Source organism: Arachis duranensis, chromosome 3 (assembly GCF_000817695.3).
Source record: "Arachis duranensis cultivar V14167 chromosome 3, aradu.V14167.gnm2.J7QH, whole genome shotgun sequence".
Taxonomy (NCBI): Eukaryota; Viridiplantae; Streptophyta; class Magnoliopsida; order Fabales; family Fabaceae; genus Arachis; species Arachis duranensis.
The window spans coordinates 122120762-122148405 of NC_029774.3; the positions used below are offsets into that span (position 1 = coordinate 122120762).

Sequence of the window (27644 nt, forward strand, 5' to 3'; positions counted from 1 at the left end):
TAACTCTCTAAACTATAGAAAAATTTTTAAATGTTCCATCATACGATGTATAGTAATTTTTAACCGTTGATTTTAATTATATATTATATAAACTATATGAAACAATACCATAAAGATTTTGAGGATAACATGGTGTCTATTTGAGTAGTACATTTCTTTTGGTTCAGGTTTTGTGAACGAAGAAATAATTCCATCAAACTAAAATGTAACCTTCTTCGCCTCTTGTAAAGAATACTTGTGATTCACACCAAAATATTTTGATAGACAAACTATTTTCAAATGATCTTATTATCAACAAAATTGAAGTCTTTTCACCAAATTTAATCGAGTAATTAAATGCTTAATTTAGTTATTCAAATTTTATGTATGAGTTAAAACTGCAAAATTTCTTATTGAATTAGAAATTAATATAATACACATTAGTTAATATAATGGAATAATAATTTAATTTACAACCAATTTAAATTAGTCTAATAATTAATTCACTCGTCTACTTATTTAAGTATTAAATGTTCGAATCTTGCCTTTTGCATTTAGTTGCAGATAACTAAAAAAGAATTTACACTTGAAATTTATAAGATCACATTGAATATTTATTCAAATTTAATTAGTATGAGAATAAAATCTTAAATCACAAGTAGTAGTTTTTGTATATTTTCTATTATGATTAGGACATTTAATAGTCATATATCTAAAATTCATAAATATTAAATTTTTTTTTCGAATTTATTTTTGTTGGTTTTACTGTCCAAATTTTCAACAATATATAGCAAAATGAAAATTTTATATTTTTTAGTCAATTTTTCTAAAATTCGTTGATATTTTGACGCAAAATTCAAAACTATTTAGCATTTTAAATGACGTTTGATTATAGAATTTGCACCAAGACCGAAATAGCAACTCAGATAAAGAATTATTATCTGTCTCCACCCAAAAAAAAGGGAGAAAAATTGAAGGAAAAGAACCATATAAATGATAGAAATGAAGAAAATTATGGATTGTCCTACAATAATAACATTTACACATACTTGGCATTCTTTTGATGAGATCTGATTACTAGAGCATAGTATAATTAAGAATAGAGAAATTCTTTGCATACAAGCGATTAAGGCTTGTAAGCCTTACAAGTCTAATTAAAACTAACGCTCAAAACGCATTTTGAACCATTCTTCTTCCTCTTACTCTTCTTCTTCTCCGTTTCTTTCGTTTCTTGCCTTGTCTTTCTCATTCTTCTCTTCTTGCTGCACGTTCTTCTTCCTCGTCTTCCTTTTCTTCTTCTTCATTTACGTGTTTTTTTCTCTGTTTTCTTTCTTCGTTATTCTCAATTTCTATTGTTTTTTGACATCAAGCTCTGAAATCGTTTTTGAAGAAGAAGAAGCAACAGAAGATGAAGAGGAGAAAGAGAAAGAGTTCTGAATTATGCATAAGGTGTACTTCAACGAATTTTGGGTGTATTTTTTAAATCCTTTGGGTGTATTTCTATAATCGTTTGGGTGAATTTCTGTAACTATTTGGGTGTATTTCTGTAATTCTTTTGGTGTATTTCTGTAATCGTTTGGGTGTATTTCTAAAGTTCCATTATCTTCAAAACGATTTTAAAACTTGATTTCAGAAACCATGAAAATCGAAAAAAAAACGAAGAAGAAGAGTAGGAAGAGGAAGAGGAAGAGTCGTTCATAATACATGATGAGTGTAACGCTTTGAAAACAGGAAACGGTTGAATAACACATTAAAAAGCCCGTATGTGTAGCAATTTGTAAGACTTATAAGTCAAAAAGACTTGTATGTGTAGCAGGCCTCTTAAGAATATCGTCTTTTTTTTTTCCTTCTTCTTCTTTCAGTACACTAATTATATTATCTTACCCTTTAGTAAAGTGTTCCATGATTATTTTATGACTAAGGTATTAATTTAATTAATTCTATAACAAAATACATGAGAATAATTTAGTCCTCCAAAACTAAATATCTTTCTATTGAAGGATGATATCAAAAGAATAATTTTATTCCAGAAATTGATCATTTCAGTTGATTTGACTAATTAAAGTTGATATGGGTGTAGATAGGGTGACCAAGCGAACGGCTAAGAATTCGAATGAGGTGATGACTTCTTATAGCTATTTTGTTCTGACCTTAATGATGAACAAGATGAAATTGCATGGTTAAATTATCACTAATTGAATTGATATGTGCTCTATTATGTGCCAATAATATTCAAATAATGTCCTATAAATTTATGAAATGGATTATTGTGGATGTTATTCTTGCTAGGTTACAAAAACTCTATTCAATATTTATATATGTAATAATCTTTCATTTAGTGATTTACTAGCTAGAACCCATGTATGTGCTTCCCTAATTAGTGTTAGAAAAAGTATAGGTAGACAATGAAAATATTAAATAATGTGAACAATGGATATGTTGGATGTTCAATTTAATAGGTATACAAATGATTATGTTCATTATTTTTAATTGGATGGTTATTCCTTTTGATTCGGTTTACTCATGAATAGTTAATAATGGATGGATGTTCAATTCATTAAATGTGCGGATGATTATTCTAATATTAGGGTTTTAGGAATAATTTGAGAGTGAATCGGAGTGCTTTTTTATTTTATTAGACCAATTTCAGAGTCCATTATTCACATTGTTCATAAAAGTTATTGTTTACCTAACAAAACTTTTAGTGTTATTTTGGGATGTAATTAATAATAGGTGAAAACTTAGGTGAAGTGGACTTTACGTGAAGTTGATACTTGAGAGTCGTTAGATGATTTGACTAATTTGACTAAATTTTTATCCAATAACCCTAAAGTATCAACTTCATGTGAAGTCGACTTCACCTGAGTTTCTACCTTAATAATAAAGGCCAATATAATCATATCCATAGAGAAGCCAAAAGGGCTATATAATATATTAGGCTATTAGCAATTTCCGCAAAGTAGTAAGCTAGGAGGAATATGAAATGAAATAAAGAAAATAGTATATATGAAAGAAAGAAAGAGAAGAAAAAGATTATGATCTTTTGTGCATATGACTTTGATAAGTGGATGTTGTGGAATAGTGAATAGAAAGAAAGAAAAGTGATGTTGATGAATGAAGCATCCGTGCAAATGAACTAACCAAGAATCTGTAATAAGAGACAAGTAGTACGCCGCAGAATCTTTAATCAGTGAATTGTGTTACCCTTATGCTACTGCAATAGTACAATAATTCAAACCACAAAAGCAACCAACTGGGCTCTACATCCTCTAATTTTCTCTATCATAATTGATTAAACACACACACAAAAGAAGAAACTACAACATCAATTTTAAAATATCTTCATCCTCATGATTGAAATAAATAGTTATAAAAGGTGAAATTAATGGATTTGTAATGCTAATACGATCCATTTGATGTGATTCAATTCACATGTATGGATATTTTAGAGGGGGATAGTACAATTATAGTGCTAATATACTGGATCATACTATCTTTGGGACTAGAAATGTTTACAATCATAACAATTTCAAAATTTTCAAAAGATCTTATGGAAAAGTCTGATATGGAGCAATGTATTTTGTTCAACCTATCAACCTACAAAATATTGGTTAAAGTATTTTGATCACCTAAAATACATTCATTTAAGTATATAACAACGTAGCTTTCATAATTTACAGTTGAACAATGATTAAGGCTATATATATAGACAATTGAAATGAGCTGCAACATTTAAAATATTTGTCATCTCATCCCACAAATAAATAAAGGTTTATTTAAATATTTCAAAATGTATATATATAAGATCTATATACCAAAGTTTAGCTTTATTTGTTTATTCTTAATCTTGTTGTTAGCAAAATCAAAAAGAACATACATATAAAAGTTTGTGACCTGCTACATTTACATGTCGTTTTTAAATTTATCGAATGAATTATGTATAGCTCCGACCGGAAAAAGAAAAAAAAAAGAAAAGAAAAGCTTTATGTAGCATTTTAAACAATAATTAGGGAATGGAAGAACAACCGCTTCTCGGAGGATAGTTGGTTACTTAGTAGTGCGTTGAAAAATGTGTTTTTAAGATTTTTTCATTCTCAAACCTTAAAGAATTTGTTATAGAGAATTGTGGGTTTTGGGATGAGTTAGAGTGTATTTGGAGTTTCCAATAGCAGAAAGAGTTATTCCAGTAGGAATTGGAGCTAGTAAACCAACTTCATGAGATGTTACAATCAGTTAAACTAACAAATGAGAGAGAGGATGGATAGAGTGATCTGGAAATTTGGTAGATCAGGTATTTTTTCGACTAACTCCTCTGTGCAGGTGTTGCAAGCAAAGTTCTTTCGGAGGAAGTCACAACCTATAGCTTCACTCGTGCTATTTGGAGAGGTTTCGTCCCACCAATGATTGAACTATTTTCTTGGTTTGTGTTGGTAGGCAGGGTGAATACTAAGGATAGATTGTGTCGATTAGGTGTTATCGACCAGAATAATAATATGTGTGTTATGTTGTAAGTCTGTAGAGTCTGTATTTCATTTGTTTATTGGTTGTGAGCTCACTTGACAGGTGTGGTGTGCTTAGCTATTCGCTCTTGGGAGGATATGGACAATGCCAGGTTCACTAAAGCAGCACTTTGAAAGTTGGATGAATATTTTAGCGCAAAAGGATGAGAGGAAACAGTGATTCATTAGATTCTTTGCTGTTATTTGGACAATTTAACTAAAAAAGAACGATAAAATCTTCAAAAATCAGGCTTCAAGTGTGGCGAAAATTATGAACAGGTCATTTGATTTCTCTGATGAATGGATTGGTGGTGAATCCTTTGGTTGTTGATGGCATTGTCAAAGATGATAAAGAGTTGTCATATACTTAGAGTTGTTAACGGTTGTTTTCTGATTTATTTATTTTATCTTTAATGATCCACCTTGTGTGTTGAATTCTTTACTTCAAAAAAAAAATAATAATAATAATTAGAACTAGATATAAACCTATGAAAGACATGCATTGTTGCTATCATCAACATTATTGGTGAAAAAATACAATAATGTTTTTTTCTTTATGCGTTCTTATTAATATATATATATATATATTCACTATGTTTTACATAGTTGCAGTAATATACGTAATAATTACAAATTTATAGTATGTAGAAGAATGTATGTTAACTTTATTATAAGTGTTTCATCTCTTAAGATAAGCATTTTAGAATGATTATAAGTGATGAGAAGAAACACTCCGATCCTCACTTTCTTTTAAGCTAATTTAATTTTTGGAATGAGTTAGACTCACTATAACGCTAATACAACCCAATTGACAACGAGGATCCACCATAGGAAAGGTTCAGTCTTAGCCACTTAATAATTGTTTGAGATATGATCCATGTGATGATACGCTGGAAAAAAAGGTTTCATTCTGGCGGATTTGTTGGTTGCATGCGAAAAACGATTAACAACGAAGTAAGTAATTTCTTCAAGTGATATATGTTTCACACATTGCATTTTTTTCTTTGCTTTCTCATTTGAGGGATAACTTTTATATTGTTCTTGTTTTTCTTTCTATAGCGTAGTGGACGTACCTCTCGCTTCACATTATTGAATGCTAGAGAGAACAACATGAATGCATTATTCATCACTTTCATAGGACCACACTATCCAATTATTGTTGGGTCGATATTATGTTATATTACATGTATATTAAAATTAATCATTAATATAAAATAAATATTAGAATATAAATATATATTAAAAATAAATTAAATCACATCTGTATTTATATATAAATATATTATATTAGTGACTATAATTAATTTTAGTGATCAAATAATATTTTTGATAGTACATATAATAGGTATCCATGACCATGAGCCAATGACCCATCCATTCTATCATGCTTTATTAGTTTTAGGTTTATTTTAGTCTTTAAAGTTACAAATTTACTTTCTAAAGCTTTAAATTTTAATTTTTTAACCGCCAACATATATTACACTTTATAAGCCATTTTTCTTCTTCATATAACAATTTTACTTGTTCTAACTTTAATTTTGCCACATATATATATATATACACACACCCACACGAAGTATCTACTCTCTTTGCCAATTACCTAGCTCTTGGTTGAAGCTAATGACACTAAAGCTGCGTTTGTTTCTAAAGATAGGACACTGAAACAGAGATATAGAGATATAAAATTAGGTTTAACAGAAGAGACAGATAGAGATAATGTGTTTAGAGACATTGAATTAGTGTATTTTGTGTTCATTCTGACAAGAAGAATACGAAAACACTAACAAGGGACATAAATTATTTTTTATTTTTTTATTATTCTTGTTACTTTTTTATAATTATATTTTTTATTATTATAATTTTCGTCTCAAATTATTTGAATGAAAAAAATGAGAATAAATTAGATTTTTATAATTTGTTCTAGTTTATCATTAAACAAGATACAAAAACACAAAAATTTTGTGACTGTGACCTTTCTATTTTATTCTCAATGTTTTGTCTTATTCCGTTTTCAAAAACAAACGCAGCCCAAGATCCAATTTAATTTGGAGGAAGTTGATTTCATGTGTGTGTTTATTTTTTAACGGAAAAAAACTAAATTTCAAAGATGAAAGAAATGAGTATAAGGGCGACAAAACCAACAATACTACAATGCGCTAAATAATCTTTTTTGTGACCGGAAAGAAAATAAACAACAATTAAAAAAGAAAAAATAAATAAAAAACTGCTTAAAAAAGGCAGTTTCGTTGAATACTATTCTGAAATTTTTTTTAAGGCAACAAAAGTTCTATTTGGGGAGAAAATGTCTTCATTGTAGTCTTTACCATGATGTTTATTACTGTATTTGCATCTCTCAAGATTAACCGGATCAGTACGCCATTTTTAAGATATGATATCTTGAATTTTCAACACCAAAGGATCAATAAAACTAGAGTAATCCTGTAAATTATTGACAATAATAAAAACCTCCACACTGTCTATCTCACAGATAATATCTCTTTGTCTCGAGTCTCAAATTAAAAGAAAGCATCTCCAAATAGCAAGCAACGCTCGTTGCAGAATATTATGACTCTCAATTGTTTTCAAACAGCCTCATTATCACTTTCTCTTCCAATATTTGCTGTAAAACTAAGACAAGCACTATTGCCAAGATAGCTAGCATCACAATTAATCTAAAGGCACCAATCGAAGAAGAATCAAAGAGCCACTAATGATAGAGGGGATAAAGTTAAATAATTAATCATATAGACAAATATATTTGTAGAAAGAAGAATGATATTTGTATAATTTATGTTTTATATTTTATTTAAATATTTTTATTTTATAGTATAAAAAATATTGTTTTAACCTTTTCTCATTCTTATCAATTATTTTTAATATTAAAATTAAAAAATATACACACAAATAGTGTATATAGCCTTTTTTTTTGGTCTTATGGTAGCGTTTGTTTTGAGATACTGGGACAGAGACTGAGAAACTGAGACTCAGTATCATGTTTGTTGACTCAGAGACTGGTACTAAAATTTCAGTATTGCAGTACCTCCAAAAAGTGAGGACACAAGGGACTGAAATTCTTAAAAACAGAGACTGAAACTTTAATAACATTTTATACCTAAAATACTCTCATTTCAATTAATTAATTTCAGTTTTACTTTTTGTACAAATTAAATTAGAGTTTCATTCTTATTTTAATTTCTGTCTCCTATTTTACACCAAATAGAATACTGAGATTTATTTCTGTTTCTGTCTCTTAGTCTTTGTCTTTCAGTCTCTGTCTCTCCACCAAACGCTACATAAAATACTTAAATATGGGTTTTCTGTCAAAAAATAAACGGAAAACGAGTTTCTTGTCGTTATAATAATAAGCCCAAAACCATTTGATTATGGGCCTATGTAAGAAATTGAATTAGCAGGCTCGAGATGTATAAAAAAGCTTTCGGGTCGAACCACCGGGTATACGGAGCGAGTCCTGGTTCGGAGCTCATCATGCCTGAAACTTTTTTTTTTTTGTCAAAAATGATTGCAGAGTCGTTGCGGAGTGAGTCGCAGGAACACAGATAGAAACAGATAGAAGACAAAACCCTGCTTCTTCTCCAAGTACTCAACAACGTCTCTTCCTTCTTCTTCCTTCAAACGAACCACGCAAATGCCTTTCATTTCGAAAATCAATCGCCAATCTGATTACAACCTCTTCCGTTCCGCCACTCCCCTCGTCATTGACAATGGAGCTTCATATTTCCGCATCGGGTACTCACTCTCACGAACCCTAATTTCACTCCCGATTTTTATTTTTCTTTTCTTTCTTTCCTGGATAACGTGCTTTCGATTCATTTCGGCTGTCAGCTTGATGATGGGTTTGCTGGTTTTAACGCTCAAGTTGGTTCCTTTTTGGTGAATTTTCAGGTGGGCAGGGGAGGATGATCCCCGTGTTATTTTCCGCAACATTGTTCAAAGGCCACGTCATAAAACCACCGGTATGATACTCTTCTCATGTTTCTCACCATTCTGTTTGGTTTTTCTTCGTCTTACTTTGTCACTGTTTGTGTTTCCGTGAAAAATGTATCTGTTCTTCTCCAGAGTAGCTGAGGCGACTAGCTTAGTTACTTCGTTACATTCTACTACTCAAATCAAAAGACAAACTTGTAGCTTAATTTGAGCTGATAAAATACACTACTTAAGCTGGTTTAACTGGACCATACCATTATGTACAAGATAATAATGTAATGTATAATATAAAATACAAGATAATTAGCAAAAACAGAAGGAATAATGTAGCATATTGAATGATTATTCCGTTGACATTCTGTGATACAGGAGAAACTGTCACTATTGTTGGTGATCATGATCCTGCACTATTAAAATACTTCGACTGTACACGCTCCGGACCACGCTCAGCATTTGACAGCAATGTTGTTTACCAGTTTGAAATAATGGAATATGTAAGTCTCTTCTAAGATTTATGAGTATGGAAGGGAAAAAATATCTCTAAGATTCAATTCTCAATGATCACTTCACCTGCTTGTTTGAGTTTGTGTTGTCCCACCGTCTATGCTATATGCTTGTGAAGTTGCTCTTCTGATTTGGGAATTGGTATATGTGGTGGCTACATGTTATTGGAGTCCCTGTTTTTTGAGGAATTAGAAGTAGTACTTGAACTATAAAGATTTTGGTCCACTTTTGCTATTTCTACCAATTACATACTTATGGTGTTAGTTAATGACTTAAGCCAACTTGAAATGCAAAGAAGCAATATCTAGTAACTTCATACTTTAGCATTCACACAGGCCTTGGGATCATCTGTTCTAAAATAACAGAAAGTGTCCTCCATAATATTCTCTCTTTTCCTCTTCTAGGATACCTGACTGCTGGACCATTCTGATATATAGTTTTATGTTGAATCAGAGTTTGAACATTGACTATAAATATTGTGCTTTGTTTTTCTTATTTAGAGCTCTTAATTTCTTCAAGGCATTGCATGCTGATACTTTCATATCACTAACACACTGAGGATCATGTGTTGCAATGCTGGGTTCTTTTTCTTGGTATGCGATGGATTAATTTGGGTGACATTTTGGGGTTTGATAGGTCAATGGTTATAGGTCACAAATGAATTTTGGGATTATAGGCTCATACAACTAGTCATGCACGTACATGTTTAAAGTGAATGCTTCATTAGTTTGAGTTGTGAAGAAAGGCATTACTGACATCTTTCATTTGTAGATCCTTGATTTTGGATTTGACCGGATGGGTGCAAATGGATCAGAGGTATGGCCGTATGTGGAGTAGTGTTTATTTTTCTTTCCAGAACATTCATGTTTAATTCTTGGTGCCTATGCTGCTGATGCAAATACAGTTTTTTTTCTTTTCTTCACAATTCTAGTTTTTAAATTATTTTATCTCACTACTCTTATTTCTATTTTTAATGCCGGAGCAGATTGATCATCCTGTCCTGATCACAGAATGCGTGTGCAACCCAGTTCAGTCTCGAAGTAAAATGGGTGAACTTCTTTTTGAGACATATGGAGTTCCATCTATAGGTATGTACACCTTTGTTAACTCTATTTATTTATTTATTGGTGGGTGGGGGTTAGCTCTTCGTATACTAAGCGGCCTTAGTAGAAGCACAATTATAGGCTTGTTTTTGTTTTACCCTATAGCCAATCTATATGCCACCAGATCTGTTCGTAACTGGGAAATAAACTACGTGAAGACCTTAAAGGCCATGTTTGGCTTCTTGCTGCATATTTGCTAGTTTGGAGACCCCATCATTGGTGCGTGGATATTTCTATTATGGGCTACATGTTTTAAGCATAGTAGTCAATCCCAAACAGCATGAGCGGTTGACCCTGAAACCACTATAGTGGGTAGTGGGTTTGATAAGCTTGTGTTGTACATGCAGTTTTATTGACAAAGCAATCTGTGCTTCTTTGTTGTGGCAGCCTTTGGTGTTGATGCAGCATTTAGCTATAAATATAACCAGCTACAAGGAATTTGTGATAGAGATGGTCTGGCAATGTGTCCTGGATTTACTACAACCCATGTGATTCCGGTATGCACTGCATGCTATTTAGTATTCACCTTTTCCAACAAGGTCGTGTGAAGGAATCGAACTTGTGGTGTTCTTTTGTGAGAGAAAAACTTGTAAATATTATATTGTCTTAATGAGCAGTGGCTGTAATGTGATGAAATCATTTATCTTATTTTGCATCATCCTTTAAGTAATAATTGCGTGTTTTCTGGTATCAGTTTGCTTGTGCTACTGTGCCTGACTGTCTATCTTCCTGTCACCATTAGCATTAATAATGTTGATTTGTATAATTGTTTTTTAGTGTTTTTTTTTAAATAAATTATTAATCATATATGCTACATGTAAAGGCATCTCCTTATGATATTTCTAAAAGTAATTTATGCTTAATTTGAATAGATAGATGACTTTAACATAATTTTAAATATGACTTGTAAGTGTAGAAAATTGAAAGTAAAAAAATAACACTACTTTTCTTTGAAAGAGTATTTCCACTATTGGGGGGAAGTTGAAGTACAAGAAACTCCTTGAAATGGAAAAGGAATCAGTAATTTTTGTTGTTATTTAAGAAAAACGTTTTAATATATGTGCAGTATCCTTTTTAGTGGTCAGTTTCTGTTGTATAGTAGGGTTGCTGATTTTCTGATAGGATTTATATAGTCTTCTAAGTGCATAATGTGTATTTATAATTCTTTATTTGTTTCGTTTACAGTTTATTGATGGCGAACCTATGTATAAAGGATGCTGCCGTACCAACGTCGGTGGATATCATGTCACTAATTATTTAAAGCAACTTCTTTCACTAAAATATCCTTATCATATGTGAGTATAAAGTCATTTGGGTTCTGTTTCAGCTATTACCAAACTGAGAACTAAAAATAGTACATAGTATTATATTTTGTTAAACACTTAATGCAGGGGAAGATTTACTTGGGAAAAAGTTGAGGACCTGAAGATGGAACATTGTTATATTGCACAGGACTATATTTCTGAAGCCAAGTTGTTTCAGGTATGAAACTTGATTTTCTTCTTTTCCCATGTAATTCCTTTGGTGTCTCTTTGGCTTCACTTTATTAATGATTTTGGACAGAGAGGAACCAAAGAGGCGGAAGAAAAAACCAGATTGTGGCAGCTACCATGGGTTCCACCTCCGACAGAGGAGCCTCCTTCTGAGGAAGAGATTGCAAGAAAGGCAGCAATAAAAGAGAAACTAGGTCAAAGGCTGCGAGAAATGGCTGAGGCGAAGAGATCATCTAAAATAAATGAACTGGAAAATGAATTACACGGTTTGGAGTTCCTTTTAAATCAGCTTGAACAAGTTGCCGAGAGTGATATTCCATCTTTCCTAGCAGAAACTGGCTATGTCTCTAGGCAAGAGATAGAATCTGCTCGTAATAGAACTACACAATCCTTACGGAAAGCAAAAGGTGAACCAAAGAGTGAGCAAACAGAAACTGAAAAGGCTGATTCCTCAAATAATGAGAAGTATTCTCTAGTTAACGTTGCTGATGAAATGCTGACACCAGAACAGGTCAGTTTGGTACCAAGCAACTGAGATCTTCTTGTTTTTTCATGCTTTAAATGTACATGTGAATTTTTTTTCTTGCAGCCATCTTTGTTTTACAATCTTAATACTCGAGCCATTTTTCGCATGTTGTTATCCATGTCTTATGTTGAGATGTCCATTGGTTGTGCTTGATTGATAGCTTATTGAAAAGAAGAAACAGTTGTCAATCAAATCCATGTCTGAAGGGCGTATGCGATTAAAACAGAAGCGCCAAGAAGCGGAATTAGAACGAGAAAGGAAACAACAGCTAGAGGAGGAGAAACGCTTGTAAGGATGTGTCAGCTTTTTAATTTTAATTTATAATACTTTGTTCGTTTATTTATGTGAATAAAATAACTTTTCCATCATATTCAACTTTGTAACTTGGGAAAACTAAACGAGAGATAGAAGAGTAAATCTGTTATTTAGGATATTGATAATCATGGCTTCTATCTTGAAGAAGGCTTGAATGAATATAAATTTTAATGCTCAATATTTTCTTGTCCCTCCTGCCCCCCTTCTTTTACTGTAGGGAGAACCCAGAGCTCTACTTGGAACAATTGCATGCTAAATACAAAGACCTTTCAGAGAAAGTTGATCAACGAAAACGGCTTAAGACAAATGGAGGCCATACAAATGGGAATAACCTGTCTGGTGGTGTTGGTCGTGGTGAGAGATTGAATGCTGCTCAAAGGGAAAGAATGCGCCTGTTGACAACAGCTGCTTTTGATCGTGGTAAGGGTGAGGATACATTTGGTGCCAAAGATGAAGATTGGCAGCTTTACAAATTGATGAGCAGAGACAATGATGATGATGATGAGGGACCAGATGAGGATGACGCAGAATTAGCCCGCATCTCTTCAAGACTACAGGTCAGGTTATTTCTTTTACAATGCGAAGCTATTGCAGTCATATTTTGACTCATTTCCTTCTATGAAGGGTCCTCAATGATTAAAGTTTGCTGAATATTTGCTTTGGCAGGACTTGGATCCAACATTTGTGCCCAAGTTAGAAACAAGTACCTCTCAAACTGCTGAAGTGCCTCGTGCTCGTCCTCTCACGAAAGAAGATTTTCAGATTGTATTTGGGGTAGAAAGGTTCAGATGCCCCGAAATATTGTTTAATCCAAACTGGGTTGCGGTTGATCAGGTAGGGTTAGATGAGATGGCTGGAGTTTCCATGAGAAGGTTATCATACAAGGATGAAAGCCTGGAATCGAGATTGACTAGTTCCATATTATTGACTGGTGGAAGTTCTCTTTTCCCTGGTATCATCGAACGCCTAGAAGCTGGAATTCGGATGATTAGACCGTGTGGTTCCCCTATAAAAATAGTTAGAGCACTGGACCCGGTGATGGATGCATGGCGTGGGGCTTCTGCCTATGCATCAGGGCCACAATTCCATACACAAACTTTCAGTAAGATGGATTATTATGAGAAGGGCGAGGACTGGCTTCGTAGTTATCAACTTAAATACTCCTTGTGATTTGACTTTGTAACACAGTGCTGTATATTTTCTGGAACATGAACATGAAATCATTCTCAATTTGTTTTTTTTTTTTTTGAAACCAAAGAAGCTCAACACTAAAGTGGAGCGAAAAGAATAGAAAAACAAAAAATAAAATCAACACTTATTGTAAGTTTGTAACCATCTAGTGACTTTTCAGACTAATAACTTATCCCATTTGTCATTTTTGGTATTTGCACAAAGGAGATCTTCATCCCTCCATTCTTTCTAGTTATATAGAGACATGTTGAAGATTTTCTCAACACCTAATCTAATATTTTGAAACAACTTCCTGTACCTTTTTAACTAGACTTTTTAAACAATTGCGAAGAAACTTATGAACCACTTTTTGCGTTCCTCCTTCCTCATTGTAACACCTGTCTAACCTTAAAATTGTTCCTTTAACATACTCGGATAAGACCATTGTCTACCAAACTCACATAGCCAAGTACAGCGCACCTGCCAAGTAAATTTACAGTCAAGAAACAAGTGGTGAGCATATTCTACATCTTTATTACATAATACACACAAATTATCATTCTTATCAACAATTCCAAGTCGACACAGCCTTTCCTTTGTATTCACCCTGCCTATCAAGACAAATCAGGCAAGCAGCTCTACTCTTGGAGGGACCAATCTTTTCCAAATAGTTTTAATGAAATTATAGCTTGTTACGTTGTCCGGAAGTGTTTCTTTCTGTAACACCTGCACAAAAGAGTTAGTAGAAAAAATAAATACATTGCCTGTCAAACTTCCAGACAACTCTATCATCTCTATCAAAGGCTAGTTTGACCAGCATCAAAGTCTCGTGTAATTGATTCACAAGTTCCAACTCCCATTGGAATAGCTTACACCTCCATTGGAAGTTCCATATCCATTCTAACCCATCTCAGAACCCACAAACCCCTATGAGAGAGCTTTTTTGAATTGAAACCGAGAAGAGCCTTGAAAACCTATCGTTGAGAGGACCACAACTTAGCCAATTATCTTCCCCAAAAACGAATTCTTCTACCATTTTCAATCTCCATGGACAAGCCAGTTATCATCTTCTCTCTTATATGTTGCTCCTTGATTTTTATTTGGCAAATATCTTTCCATGGACCCTCTCTAGTAGGTAGAGCCTGGGTGGACAAAAGCTCATTAAGGGAGAGATTATTATAAGAGCATATCACCTTTTTTCACAACGGACACTCCTCCTTAGAAAACCTCTACTACCACTTGAACAAGAGTGTTGTGTTACGAACCATCGCATTTCCAACTCCTAACCTCCCTAGCTTTTTTGGAGCTTGGACCACTTTCCATTAGACCAAAGTCATACCATTCCTATCATCCTCCTTACTCCACAAGAATCTTCTTTGTAACGAAATCAGTATCTCTACAATGGCCTTTTCCATCTTATATAAGCTTAGATAATAAACCGGCAGGCTATTTAATACTGCTTTGATGAATACCAATTTTCCCGCTTTGTCGATCATTCTCAATTTGTATTAATGTTATCTAATTATTAATCTAATTGGCTGCACTCGCTTTTGCTAAAGCGAAAACATTCTGGTGATTTTGCATGTTTAAAATTGAAGAACACGATTGAGTTGATGTTGATCACTGATTTTAGAGTTCCAATGGTGTCCACTAATTTAATTTCTATGCACTTCTGGAAATGAAAATAATAATGAGAAATATATAAAGTTGACTACATGTGTAATTTTTGTTTAGTTAATTAGATTCTCGACACCTGCAAACTGAAAAGGTGTAATAGCAGATGAAATCAAAGTATATGAATAATAGACAATATTAAGTAATTTTGAAGCTTAGAGCATAATAACAAGTAGTTAATAAATAAAATGTAAAAAAGTGTAGGAGAGGAAAGAGGCACAGAAAACCCAACGGCTACTACGCACTTTAAGGAGCCTCTGCCCTCTGATAGGTAAGTTACCGTTGGAATCTGTTTAAGGAAACCATGCCACAATTTGACCGTTGAACACACAACAATCTCCTTTTCTCTTCCCAACACTCTCACACACACTTTCTTTTCTGCTTCTTCTTCTAACCTTCTTCCACTGCAGCAAAAGAAGCAGAAGCACAAGTAGCAATGGAGTCACCTCAGGCTATGAAGTCGGGGCTGAACCTCCCAGCTGGGATGTCCGGAACCTCGCTTCGCCTTGACACCATATCAAAGTCATCTTCTTCGACCTGTAGCGACAGGTTCATACCGTGCAGGTCCTCGTCGAGGCTGCACACATTCGGCCTGATAGAGAAGCCATCACCGGCTAAGGAAGGAGGCAATGAGGCCTACTCGAGGTTGTTGAAATCCGAGCTCTTCGGCTCTGACTTTGCTTCCCCTTCTTCTTCTTCTTCACCAATGACTAGTCCCAGCAAGAACATGCTGCGCTTCAAGACCGATCACTCTGGACCCTCCTCCCCTTTCTCGCCTTCCGTCTTGGGACACCGCACTGACTTCTCTTCTGATTCTCCCACTCCTCCTAAGCCTCCCAGGAAAGTTCCCAAGACACCCCACAAGGCAAGTTCTCCTTTTTCTTCTTCACTTGCAATGCATTTGAAATTACCTGTTAGTATATGACACAGGGTCTAGGATGTTCAAATAATAGTGATCCAAGTTTCAATGTTATGCCTAGAATCTTGGGCGAAGTAACATTATAATTGTGCAGGTTCTGGATGCACCATCACTTCAGGATGATTTCTACTTGAATCTGGTGGACTGGTCCTCACAGAATGTTCTTGCCGTTGCACTAGGCACTTGTGTTTATCTATGGAGCGCTTCTAACAGCAAAGTAAGTCTTAATCAGCCACAATTTCCAGAACATGACTCAAGATAAAACCTTAAAAATAAAAAAACTGTTGATGTGGTTGCAGGTGACTAAGCTATGTGACTTGGGACCTCATGATGGTGTCTGTTCTGTCCAGTGGACCAGGGAGGGTTCTTTCATATCCATTGGTACAAATCTTGGTCAAGTTCAGGTACCTTGTTATAGATATAGTTAGTTGACTTGATTTGATGATTGAGATTAAGCATGAGAATAACCTTATTATGGTACACACAGATATGGGATGGAAGTAGGTGTAAGAAAGTAAGAACAATGGGGGGGCATCAGACAAGAACAGGTGTGTTGGCGTGGAATTCGCGCATTCTGGCTTCAGGGAGCAGGGATAGGAACATTCTTCAGCATGACATGAGAGTTTCTAGTGACTTTATTGGCAAGCTTGTTGGCCACAAATCTGAGGTATGAAATACACATTGAACTTAATCAGAAGAAATGAAATTGATATCAATTTGACAGGTATGTGGCTTGAAATGGTCCTGTGATGACAGGGAACTTGCTTCTGGTGGTAATGATAATCAGGTATGCTTCTATTAACAATAGTGTAGATTAAAAAAACAAAACATGATTGAATGTAATGATTTATTATTATATGAGCAGCTATTGGTATGGAATCAGCACTCTCAGCAACCGGCATTGAGGCTCACTGAGCACACAGCTGCCGTGAAGGCTATAGCATGGTCGCCTCACCAGAGCGGTCTCCTTGCGTCCGGCGGTGGAACCGCCGATAGGTGTATCCGTTTCTGGAACACTACAAATGGCCATCAGTTGAACTTTGTTGACACTGGAAGCCAGGTTTTTTTCTTAAGCTGTATTGAGACATGAATGAATAATGTACAATTCTATAATAATAACAGTAACAATGTTTGACTAGGTTTGCAGCCTTGCTTGGAGTAAAAACGTGAATGAGATAGTAAGCACTCATGGATACTCTCAGAATCAGATCATGGTGTGGAAATATCCATCACTAGCAAAGGTAATAATTTATTATGGCAGTGGAGAATTTCAAGTAATAAAAAGAATGTGATATGAAGAAATATTGAATTTGATTATTAGGTTGCAACTCTAACTGGGCACAGCATGAGAGTGCTTTATCTTGCAATGTCTCCTGATGGTCAAACAATAGTCACTGGTGCAGGGGATGAGACATTGCGCTTCTGGAATATCTTCCCATCCATGAAAACATCTGTAAGCATTTATGCATGTCACCAATTTCCAATTATGCTTTACAAAATAATAATAACCAGTTGGAATATGATATTTCAGGCCCCGGTTAAAGATACAGCTCTTTGGTCACTCGGCCGAACCCAAATTCGATGATGATCCCACTAATGCTAATGGAACAAGGCCATTATTTTGGTTACGTTGTTTGTAATTAAAAATCCTCCCCCTAATAAAAAGGATATAGGCATATACATAGCAACTTAGGAATCGTAAAGTATTATTTACCTCACTAATTTGTACTTTTTTAATAGGCATATACATAGCAACTTAGGAATTGTAAAGTTTTATGACAATAATTTCCTCGTGTTTTCACAGGATTTAAAAAAGTACAAATTAGTGAGGTAATAAATAATACTTTGAAAATATGATTAAAATTTAATAACCACTACATAACGGGTAAGCTAAAAGCATATTTAACACCAACCAATAGTGTTTCTTTATTTTTCGGCCATAAATATATACTAATGAGTAATTGGGATGCATATATATGATATCTGGATAAGGATGTCAATGAGAGGGAATATTCTCCACCGGTGGACCCCACTTTGTCTTCATCTACGCTTCAAAGTCACACCAAAATAAATATTAAAACAATTCTGCATTATCACAATTATGGTGGACCCCATCTCCAACCTTTTTATTATTGTAACCATCCACACCAGAATTGTTGTGCAATTAACAATTACGATTGATTTGGTAAATTAATAATTAATGAAATCAGAGGCTGGAATTTGATTCTTGATAATATTTTAAAATTTTATTTTCATTGCTCTCCTCGCATTACTTTTCTTTTTCTGTTTGCTCTTTTTTGATAGCCACTACAAATATATAGAGAAAAGTAACAAAAACAAAGAAAAATAACAATAAGAACTAAAATTAGTAAAAAAATAGTCTACATTTTCCTTTTTACCTTGTAGGCTTAAGGCTGTAATGTTCTTATAACATTTCTAGATACATTCATAAATGAAAATGAATTAACAAAGAAAGAAGAAAAGAACAAAACAAAAAAATGAATCAAAGAACAAATCAAGTTCCTGTTAGAACAATCCTTATTGCAACAAATCATTTACAAAATGCCAACCTGAATGCAATTAAAAGGGTGGCAAAGAATTTTGGTGTAAGAGGAAATTACATGAAATTGAATCAAAATGTACAAGTTTGTTGTGAATTATGATTAATCAAGTCCCTTTAAAGTTCTACAGCATCACAAGTGGTTGACTGGTTGTGATTGGACAACAGCTTCAATGCTTGGTTTTTCAGTTTCAGCTGAGGAGGTTTCTGTGATCTTCAAGGTCTTGCCACCATGCTGCTTTGCTTGGTGCTGAGACCAGTAAGCATGTGCAGCCAAAACCCTATCCAACAGTTCCTGTGGTACTGGCTCCCCTCTCCTCTGTTGCGGCGAGATTTTCGCTGTGTGCACTAATGTTTTCCATTTATCCTGCACCACACACCAATACGTCATTCATACGTAGCAATTAAGAATCAATCATTTTGAAAATTTACAGAATGAAGGAGTAAAATGATGTACCTTTAAGTCTACATAAGTCCTGTGCTCAGCATTCTCGAAAGCTCGAAACTTAACATCACGCCACCTGCATTGGTATAAACATTGTCAGCAAACTAAGTTGTGTTGTTTACAGGCAGTCAAAAGTGATATTTTGTAACATCCAATACCTTCCAGTTCCGAGTTCCTCGACAGCTCGGACGAGTGCTTCTACCTCTGTCACAGAGAACGGTCGCCTGGTTCGCCGCTGTGCACACTCGGAGCGCTTGCTTTTCTGACTAAAAGGGACCACAGCTAATGCATCTGTGCTAGCTGGAACAACAACCAGTGCTCGGCAATCTAGACTTTCTTTGTCAACAGTAGGGTCAGTGGGGGAAGTCATAGAGTCATGGTTACTTTCGACTAGGTTGCCTGGATTTGTCAGCAAGGAGGGTTCATGCAAAGTATCAGTAATCTCTGAATCTATCACTGGAGTTTCTGGGGACCTATTAAATTTAGGATAATGATGTTAGCTATAGAATAATTACGAGGCAGCGAAAAGAAAGAACAAACTATGTTATAAAGCTTGGCGCACCCGGCAGGCTGTGAAGTTTCACATTGAGAAGGAGGATCACCGACACAAGCTGCTGCAGAATCTAGTAGAGAACTCGGCTCCAACTCGAAACTGAGGTTATCCAGACTTTCTTTGCAAGATATACCAGTCTGTACAAGTGTCCTATTGTCATCTCTAACCTTCTTTCCCTGAAGAAGAACCCCAACATGCGCACCACCTCCAAGTATAGTCATCACTGTTTCCATGATTGTGCTCTACAAAAATTTGGAATCGTAAACAGTGCAGAGGTTAGTGCAATGTTAAAGAGCAAATCACATTGACAAAATAAAAGAATGTAGCCTCTCCTGTGTTGATCACTTAACAGAAAACACTAACAGTAATAACTTTTCTGAAATGAAGATAAAGCTATCTCGGTTTCTACCTTCAGCGATCCAATAGTCGCAGTTTCAGGGACCTCAAAATAAAGCTCTGGTATCCTTATTGTCTTAATGCTAAATTTCACTGTTCACAAGGAAGACATAGCATGTTAGTTACAGTTGAATGTCATGAACAACCAAGATAAGGAAAATGAATGAACATAAGACAAGTAGTTACCATGAGGATCCTTAGGATTATCCATTCCCTTCTCAGGGGAATTAGACACACTCTCACTGCTTAATCCTCCATCCGAAGTTACCCCTGAAACCCGGTCAAAGAATTTCCTCCTCTTAACACGGGTCTTGTGCTCAGATCTTTCGAAACTCTGACAAATCTTCCTCTTGCGATAAAGCAGTTGTGCTCCCATATCTGCAAATTCTATATTATTTTCAGTGAAACACAAACTCACTCGTAGGCATAGTATGCATCAGATAATGAAGCATTCTGTAGCACATTTCCAAGCCGCATTACCTGATCTTGAAAGTTCACAGTCCTTCAAGTTTGGAGCAACTTTCCAGTGTCTGGAAAACAGATGCTTCCTGATTCTCCGGTGCGCAATGCGTTGCGGAGACCTAAAAGTTTTTGACTTGGTGCAAACCTTGCTGCACCTTAAAAATTTTTCGTCATCATCTCTAACACCTAACTTATTACCATTCCCATGCTTCGAATAGGAAGCAATGGAAAAAGATTTCCTATACAATGGAGACTTAGCATTACTATTTGAGTCAATTAGTGTCCGAGACATATTCAACTCCAATTGATTCTTCATACTACTTTTATCAGCCGAATTTGATCCCTGAAAGCCTGAACTGTTAGCCTCCTTCTCCTGTCTGAATCCATTATTTACATTAACATCACAAGACTCCCTAAAATTTTCAGGTGCTTCTACTAATCTATTAGAATAGTGTTGGAATTTATTATCCCATTCACAAATTTCGGACTTCACATCAGCTCCAGCTTTTCTCCTACAGTCAAAATTATTATTAGCTGAAATGCATCCTTGTAAACAATCTGCATTGGCATCCAGAACAGATTTCTGAGTACAGTTTTTCATGGCCACCTCAGTCCTGAACTGACTTTCTCCACAACTTCCCCGAAGAATGTAGTCTGTTATTATAGGTTTAACTTCGTCGTGTTTCTCTTGTTCAATGACACCTTGGCCAAAGGCAGGTTGATGATTTCCTTCGGATGCATTGCTAGAAGCAGAGCTTTCACTCTCCTGCAACAACATGCCAGCTAATGCAAGTAGCTCAAAAGCACAAGCTTCATCATCCTGATTTGCTTTCTTGAAAACACCCCTCCTCTGAACAATTATCAAACTTGGATATTAAAAGCAAGTCGAGGATTAAATGGTAAACATAAAATAATATCTCTCCATAATTGCAAGTTGACATAAGTACTTACTCTTGCGGATCTAGGGCCTTTGGGTATAACGGGGACACGAAAGCCATTAAATCCATAATCAATCCTCTTCTTTGACACCATAGTTTAAAATAAATAGCTCATCAAATAATCGGAAGCGTCAGCAGACAGATTTTAGTCACTGTAAATTTTGAGAGAAGACCCATACATTAAATTTAATTGTCACATTCTTTTCTAGAAAAACATGTAGAATAGTACTGTAATAATTAAAGCTCCAATTGATTAAACGGACAATTTCTACATAAATACAAGAGAGAAAAAAAGGCCTCTTATTGAATTATTTGTTTGACTATCACATAGTATGCAGGCAAAAGGAAGATTAAGAACAATAATTTGGAGAGGAAACATGAAATTAAGGTATGACTTGAAAACAACTTCAGTAATTAGTAATTAATCATCCAACTCATTGACTCAATTCCATGGAATCAGACATAAAAACAACACACAAAACAAACTTTAGATTCGAATGACAGAAACACAATTCACATCATAGCAATAACATAAACCGAGGATTGAGATCACAAGAAGGCCAAATCATAACATAGATTCAGATGAAGTGATGAACTCGGCGGAACTTCATATAAAAAATTCCGATTCCGTGGTTGGTTTTTGTTATATCGGCAAATTATCAAATCATAAGAAAATCCGCGATCAAATCAAACAGGAAATCCACAATTCGGTGTGAAGGAAAATTCAAAAACAGAACACAGCATCATCACAACTGGAGCAGCACCGAGTTGCAGTGTGCTAATTGTAAGAGATCAACACAAAGAAGACCCATTTCCGATTCTCAAAATTTGTATGCCATCAAAACTGCAGAATTTCAGGCCAAACCGAAGAATCTGAAGGCAAGCACACCTACTCAACACAAAAAAAGAAAGTCCACAACCAAAAAAAAAATGGAAATTTTCATTTCCAAACGCACAAGAAACAAGTTGCACACAGCATACCAAGCCTAACTTCCACGATCGGATCTAGATTCTCAACTGAACCCAACAATTTTCCAGAAAAAGAAAAAAAAAATTCAGGTGCCAGAACAGAACAAAATCGCGTACAAGCTACCCCAATTTTCACTTTTTCCCTCGGAATCTCCAAATTCAACACGTGAACTGTGGCAGAGTTAACAAAAACTATCTCCACCACAAAATCATGATGAGAATTGAGATCACAAAAAAACACATAAAACAAAAAAAAGAAAAAAAAAAGAGACTAAGCTCAAAATTCAACATCCTTGGCATGCAAGAAGGCCAACTAACCTGTACAAAGAACAACATTTGCAGAAACAACGATCCAAGCTATGATCAAGTTTCCAAGCTTCCCATTTCCCACATGGAAAAAGAAAAAAAAATAATAACGTAGAAACTGGTTGTTCCAAATCAAAACCCCAGGAATCTGTATGGAAAATGCAAGAGATCCAAAGGGAATTTGGGAATCTGAAACCTTCAAAGTTGTGAGCTTTCTGTGCTTCTCTCTCCTTCAGACATGTAAAAACTCCATTTTTTTTATTTGTTTTTCGTATTTTGTCAAAATATGTTTTTTAAGAGATGAAATAGATAGATAGATAGAATAGAAGATAGAGAGTTTGTAAATGGACAAAACACAAAACCCACCCAATACCACGCAACAGTTCTCCCCCTTAAACCCCTTTTAATCTTATTATTACAATGGTTTTGACCACATAACCGGATCATCCAGTAAAATCCTTCCAGTTACCGGATATACCCGGTTACCCCTCCCCAAGCAAAAACCCTCTTTAGACCCATTCTTAACCCCCGGAGGAGAGAGAAAGAGAAGTGGGTGTGCCACGTGGAGGACTCATACTTTGTACGAAACCTTTGTTCCTGAGAAGAAGTAAAAAGAAAATAGATAGGACAGAGGTGAGAAACATTGGGACTTGGCTTTCGTGTGTGTATTTGTATCTGCCCATTATTATTACTTTCCATGTTTACCCTTTTTATTGGTGGTCCATTTTATTTTTCCTCTTTTGTTTTGAGTTTTTTTTTTATTACATTTGTTAACTGCTAATTAATTAATTTTTTTGATTCTTCTTAGTTTAGTTTATAGGGTGAAAATTTACTTGTATTTTTTTATTGCCCATGCTTCCCTTGGCGTATGCATGTTTTATGGTCCAAATTTTATATCAAAGAAAATAAAAGAGAACATCTTTTGAGTCTGATAAAATTATTAGACCTTCATAGGTCATCATCGATTTATCATCGCAAATAATTATGAATGACTCGGTTTTCAATCCCCTGGACCCTCCATCACAAGTATTAGATTGTTGTTGTTGTTCATTTTAATTATATAGAATCATTATAAGATCAGAAGAAATATTATCTGACCTGAGACTTCCTAAACGGATAATATTAATATATGTACATTCACACAACAAATGGAAATTGAAAAGAATTTGTTTTGCAAAAACTACATGGTTAGTTGATGGTATTTTTAAGCTTCGGGAAGAAAATAAATAAAGTACTATTGCCTTGAAATTTTCAACTAAAAAATTCGCATTGGATCTAATGATCTTAAGTTAAACGCAGCTTAAGATTTAAAATTACCATTTGTAGTACAGTATTTTACTATTTGTTTAAATCTTCGTCTTGGAGGGTTTCTTCGACATCAGTTTCTATGTTATTGAACTTTAAATAGATATTTTTATATAAAGTTTATTAGTTAATAACTATTAGATAATTTGACATATTTGACTAAATTATTATTTAAAATATTTTAATAATCAATTTTACATAAACATAAACTGTATAAGAATATACACCTTAAATTTAACACAAATAATTAATAAAATGAGTGATATGAACATTAACAACGTCATTATTAACTCATATCTTATTCCATGTATTAGAAAAATATAATCAAAACTTTCTTATGACATTTTTTCTAGATTTCAAATCCTATAAATCAATCAATTTTTTATAATCAAAGAGACATTTTTTTTCCATTTGAGATCGCTAGTGGTCGATTTTATTTACTTACTGAAAATATATATTATTGGCTCTTTAATATGCTAATTATTTATGTCAAATTTAATAATAGAATAATATTAAATCCGTTTAAAATTTTTTGGATTGAAATAAGATATTCTTTTGAGATTGAAATACGACAATTAAAACATTAGGCTAAATTAAGTCTATATCCAAAAAATATTAGGCTTCGTTTGAAAATAAGACTAACACTAAATTAAGTCTCTATATTATATTTAGTATAGAATATACATGACTCAATTTTATCTTAATATTTAATTTAATTCAAAATAAATACAAAAGATAAAATAAAAATATTTACTAAATTACTCTTAGTTATTAAAAAATATTATTAAAATTTCAGCCTATATTTTTAAAAATTTTAATATTTTAAGTCCAAATTATCTAAAAATACCAAAAAAATTAAAATTTTAATTTTATTCTCTAATCACTAAATAAAATACTAAATTTTAATCTCTAGGAATAAAAACTACCTTAATAACTGGTAGCTTTTACCATTTATGTTCTCAAATAAATATTTGTTTTTAAAATTTACTTTGGTCCGAAATAAATGTGTAACGTGTGGCCTAATAGGTACCAAAAAAAAAGAACGAGAGGCTAAAGTTTGGTGACAGTTAATTTATGATTTATCCACGGCATATGGCATACGGTTTTGTATCAAAGTATGTTTGCAGTTATTACATTTTAAATTACTGACTTTATTTTATGTCTATCTGACACCACTTTCTTCGCCAAAGTCCTTTGGGTCCCACGCTTCTTATGATTCCAAACGTGTCAATTCCTCAATTGTTTTGTCGGGTCAAACTTGACACCCACAAACCGGGTTCGGGTCATATGTTTGTCAGATTCGTGTTGTACTAATTTCTTTTTCTTATCTTGATTTAATTTTCTTCTTGCATTTTCATGAACTTGTTTTCGTTATATTGATAGTATTATTAGATATTAGACACTGGTATCATTGATCTACCATTACCAGCATCATGCGTGTTGTTTAACTAATCTAAAACAAAAACATGGAACCTTCGCTTTGGTCTTTAATTATGTCAATATAATGTTTTAGAATCGTGCAAGTTACAAACTTTGCAATTTTTAAATTTCTATTTTTCCATTTCAATTACTATGTCATAGTTACGTGTTCTTAATTTTGTTTGCTAACTATCTAAATTGTGCTCTAAAACCCTGTCAAATAGTTATACAACTTTATACAACTCTTTATTCTCTACTGAATTCGTTCATTATTCCTTTTTCATACAAATTAATATATTAATTAAATATTAGTGACTATTTTTCATAAGAATATTTTCATGTGAAAATTATATTTTAAATTATTAGATAGTTCCCTAAATATATTTAGTCAAATATATCAAATCATCTAATAATTTAAATATATTTTTCACATAAAAATATATTTAGAAAAATATCCACTTTAAATATTACTAATACTATAAATAAAAGACCAAATAAATAATAAATAAAACCATTGCTAAGCTCAGCCGTGGACAACATATGGGGAACAAAAGAAACAGTTGGATTATGTTAATTTTAAAAGACTTAAAGGAGGATTGTGTTATTTAGTATTTACACTTCAATATAGACACCCCACAAAAAAATTACACTTCAATTTCAATATACATTTTTTATTTTTAGATATAAAAATGAATGTGACGAGAAAAAATTTAATTCAATAAATGTGCATTATTTTTAGGAATATAAAGTATGCACTTTAAGATGTATTACTAAAAGTTGTGTATATGTATTATCTTTTTTTTTATTTGTAGTGTTATAAATAAGAGAATAAAGTGTTTTAATTTTTAATATTTGAATTAAATCAATTTTATCTTAAATATTTGAAATATATTTTTTTTACTTTTTTATTACATTTTTGTTTTTTAGTCAACGTTAAAATTTTTTTTCTAAAAATATCAATTTTTCTATTACTATTTTTTCTCTCTTATTATTCTATCACTACTTCCACTACTAAATTTCTATAACCACCATCATAACTACCATGACTACAACACTTGTGTGTTGTCTCTACTTAAAAAAAGATGATAATAAAAGAAAAAAAAGGAAAAAAAAAAGGAAGAAAAAAATATTTAAAACAAAAATAAATTACTTTAGACAGTGTAATAAATTAAAATTAAACTATATAAAAAATAAAACAATATCAGCTCCATCAGAAATTTACCATAAAATGATTTGGATCTTTGATTAATAAAATAATAATTTTAGTCTAATTATTTTATATAAATTGAAAATGAAGGTGCCTACATAATTTATTAGCAGTTTAATTACTCCTTATAGTTTCGCGAAATTTTCAATCAGGTCTTTATACTTTTTTTTCTTTTAATTGGGTCCTGCACTAAATTTTTTTTAATTAGGTCCTTTTTAGCAGTAACTTATTTAATTTTATAGAGACCCAACTAAAAAAAATTGATATAGAGACTCAAATAAAAGAAAAAAAAGTGTAGAGATCCAATTAAAAAAAAATTGGTGCAAAGACTTAATTAAAAAAAAATACAAAAATATAATTAAAAATTTTACAAAACTATAAAAATCAATAGAATAATTAAATCTTTATTAACAGCAAAGGTGCACCATACATCTCTATGATAATGGAATATATACCAGAAAGACATTTTTCCAATTCTTTTGGTTCGCTCATATGATTTGCATATATAATTACATTTTTGTTAATAATCAAGATCCGTTGATTTGTCTTAATTAAGGAACAACTAGTCACCAGCACAGGCCAAAAGGAAAAGGACCAAAAGAGTAGTAGCTAGTTCGGTAGAAAAATAAATCTGTCACGTGCAATCCTCAACATGATGATAACACATAACAGCTATAAATAAAATGAGTAGTAGTAGATTAATATTTTTATTAAACGTTTAGGACTTGATCTCACATATATGGGGGATTCTAGCTAGTTTCTTTTATTTGACAAAGACTCTCAAGAATTTAGTACTAAAAAAAAATACTTCATAACGCCTCGTTTTAATGCATGTGCTGATTTAAGAATCCAGAACTTATACCAAACCCATTGGTAGAAAGAAAACAACGTATATTGTTGATATTTATAAAGGCAAAATATCTGCTAAGACGTTGCGATGGAATAATGTCTTACGCT

The 27644-nt window shown here is 33.3% G+C and overlaps 3 protein-coding genes across 5 annotated transcripts; 2 read left to right on the plus strand and 1 right to left on the minus strand.

Annotated features, from left to right (window-relative positions):
• Positions 1-8008: 8008 nt before the first annotated feature.
• On the plus strand, positions 8009-13603 carry LOC107480850 (actin-related protein 5). Its single transcript, XM_016101037.3, has 12 exons — positions 8009-8225; positions 8382-8452; positions 8793-8917; positions 9699-9743; positions 9913-10015; positions 10418-10527; positions 11216-11325; positions 11422-11512; positions 11594-12034; positions 12210-12337; positions 12582-12921; positions 13031-13603. Exons 1-12 carry the CDS (start codon positions 8125-8127, stop codon positions 13532-13534), a joined length of 2169 nt encoding a protein of 722 aa, XP_015956523.1. The 5' UTR covers positions 8009-8124; the 3' UTR covers positions 13535-13603.
• Positions 13604-15501: 1898 nt separating this feature from the next.
• On the plus strand, positions 15502-18226 carry LOC107480849 (protein FIZZY-RELATED 3-like). 2 transcript variants are annotated; one of them, XM_016101036.3, is made up of 9 exons: positions 15502-16073; positions 16222-16344; positions 16427-16531; positions 16615-16794; positions 16852-16914; positions 16993-17187; positions 17267-17368; positions 17449-17580; positions 17659-18226. In XM_016101036.3, the coding sequence occupies exons 1-9, from the start codon at positions 15645-15647 to the stop codon at positions 17710-17712; spliced, it is 1383 nt and encodes a 460-aa protein (XP_015956522.1). In that variant the 5' UTR covers positions 15502-15644; the 3' UTR covers positions 17713-18226. The 2 variants fall into 2 exon arrangements, with proteins under 2 accessions (XP_015956522.1, XP_020994736.2); XM_021139077.2 differs by having other exon boundaries at positions 16246-16344.
• Positions 18227-18626: 400 nt separating this feature from the next.
• On the minus strand, positions 18627-23132 carry LOC107480848 (telomere repeat-binding protein 2). 2 transcript variants are annotated; one of them, XM_016101034.3, is made up of 9 exons: positions 22769-23132; positions 21495-21633; positions 20562-21393; positions 20268-20468; positions 20095-20174; positions 19695-19927; positions 19291-19605; positions 19145-19208; positions 18627-19054 (listed from the first exon to the last, which is right to left on the minus strand). In XM_016101034.3, the coding sequence occupies exons 2-9, from the start codon at positions 21573-21575 to the stop codon at positions 18821-18823; spliced, it is 2040 nt and encodes a 679-aa protein (XP_015956520.1). In that variant the 5' UTR covers positions 21576-21633; positions 22769-23132; the 3' UTR covers positions 18627-18820. The 2 variants fall into 2 exon arrangements, with proteins under 2 accessions (XP_015956520.1, XP_015956521.1); XM_016101035.3 differs by having other exon boundaries at positions 20268-20459; positions 22769-23130.
• Between the last annotated feature and the right edge of the window lie 4512 nt (positions 23133-27644).

What these genes read in the sequence shown, in the direction of transcription:
- LOC107480850 (XM_016101037.3), top strand. Translation starts at nt 8,125, where the DNA reads ATGCCTTTCATTTCGAAAATCAATCGCCAATCTGATTACAACCTCTTC. An exon ending in AGTTTGAAATAATGGAATAT is followed by an intron (nt 8,918 to 9,698) that starts GTAAGTCTCTTC and finishes TTTCATTTGTAG; the next exon opens with ATCCTTGATTTTGGATTTGA. An exon ending in CTAGAGGAGGAGAAACGCTT is followed by an intron (nt 12,338 to 12,581) that starts GTAAGGATGTGT and finishes CTTTTACTGTAG; the next exon opens with GGAGAACCCAGAGCTCTACT.
- LOC107480849 (XM_016101036.3), top strand. Translation starts at nt 15,645, where the DNA reads ATGGAGTCACCTCAGGCTATGAAGTCGGGGCTGAACCTCCCAGCTGGG. An exon ending in TTGTTGGCCACAAATCTGAG is followed by an intron (nt 16,795 to 16,851) that starts GTATGAAATACA and finishes TCAATTTGACAG; the next exon opens with GTATGTGGCTTGAAATGGTC. An exon ending in AATATCCATCACTAGCAAAG is followed by an intron (nt 17,369 to 17,448) that starts GTAATAATTTAT and finishes TTTGATTATTAG; the next exon opens with GTTGCAACTCTAACTGGGCA.
- LOC107480848 (XM_016101034.3), bottom strand. Translation starts at nt 21,575, where the DNA reads ATGGTGTCAAAGAAGAGGATTGATTATGGATTTAATGGCTTTCGTGTC. An exon ending in CTGTGAACTTTCAAGATCAG is followed by an intron (nt 20,469 to 20,561) that starts GTAATGCGGCTT and finishes AAAATAATATAG; the next exon opens with AATTTGCAGATATGGGAGCA. An exon ending in GGACTTATGTAGACTTAAAG is followed by an intron (nt 19,055 to 19,144) that starts GTACATCATTTT and finishes TGTGTGGTGCAG; the next exon opens with GATAAATGGAAAACATTAGT.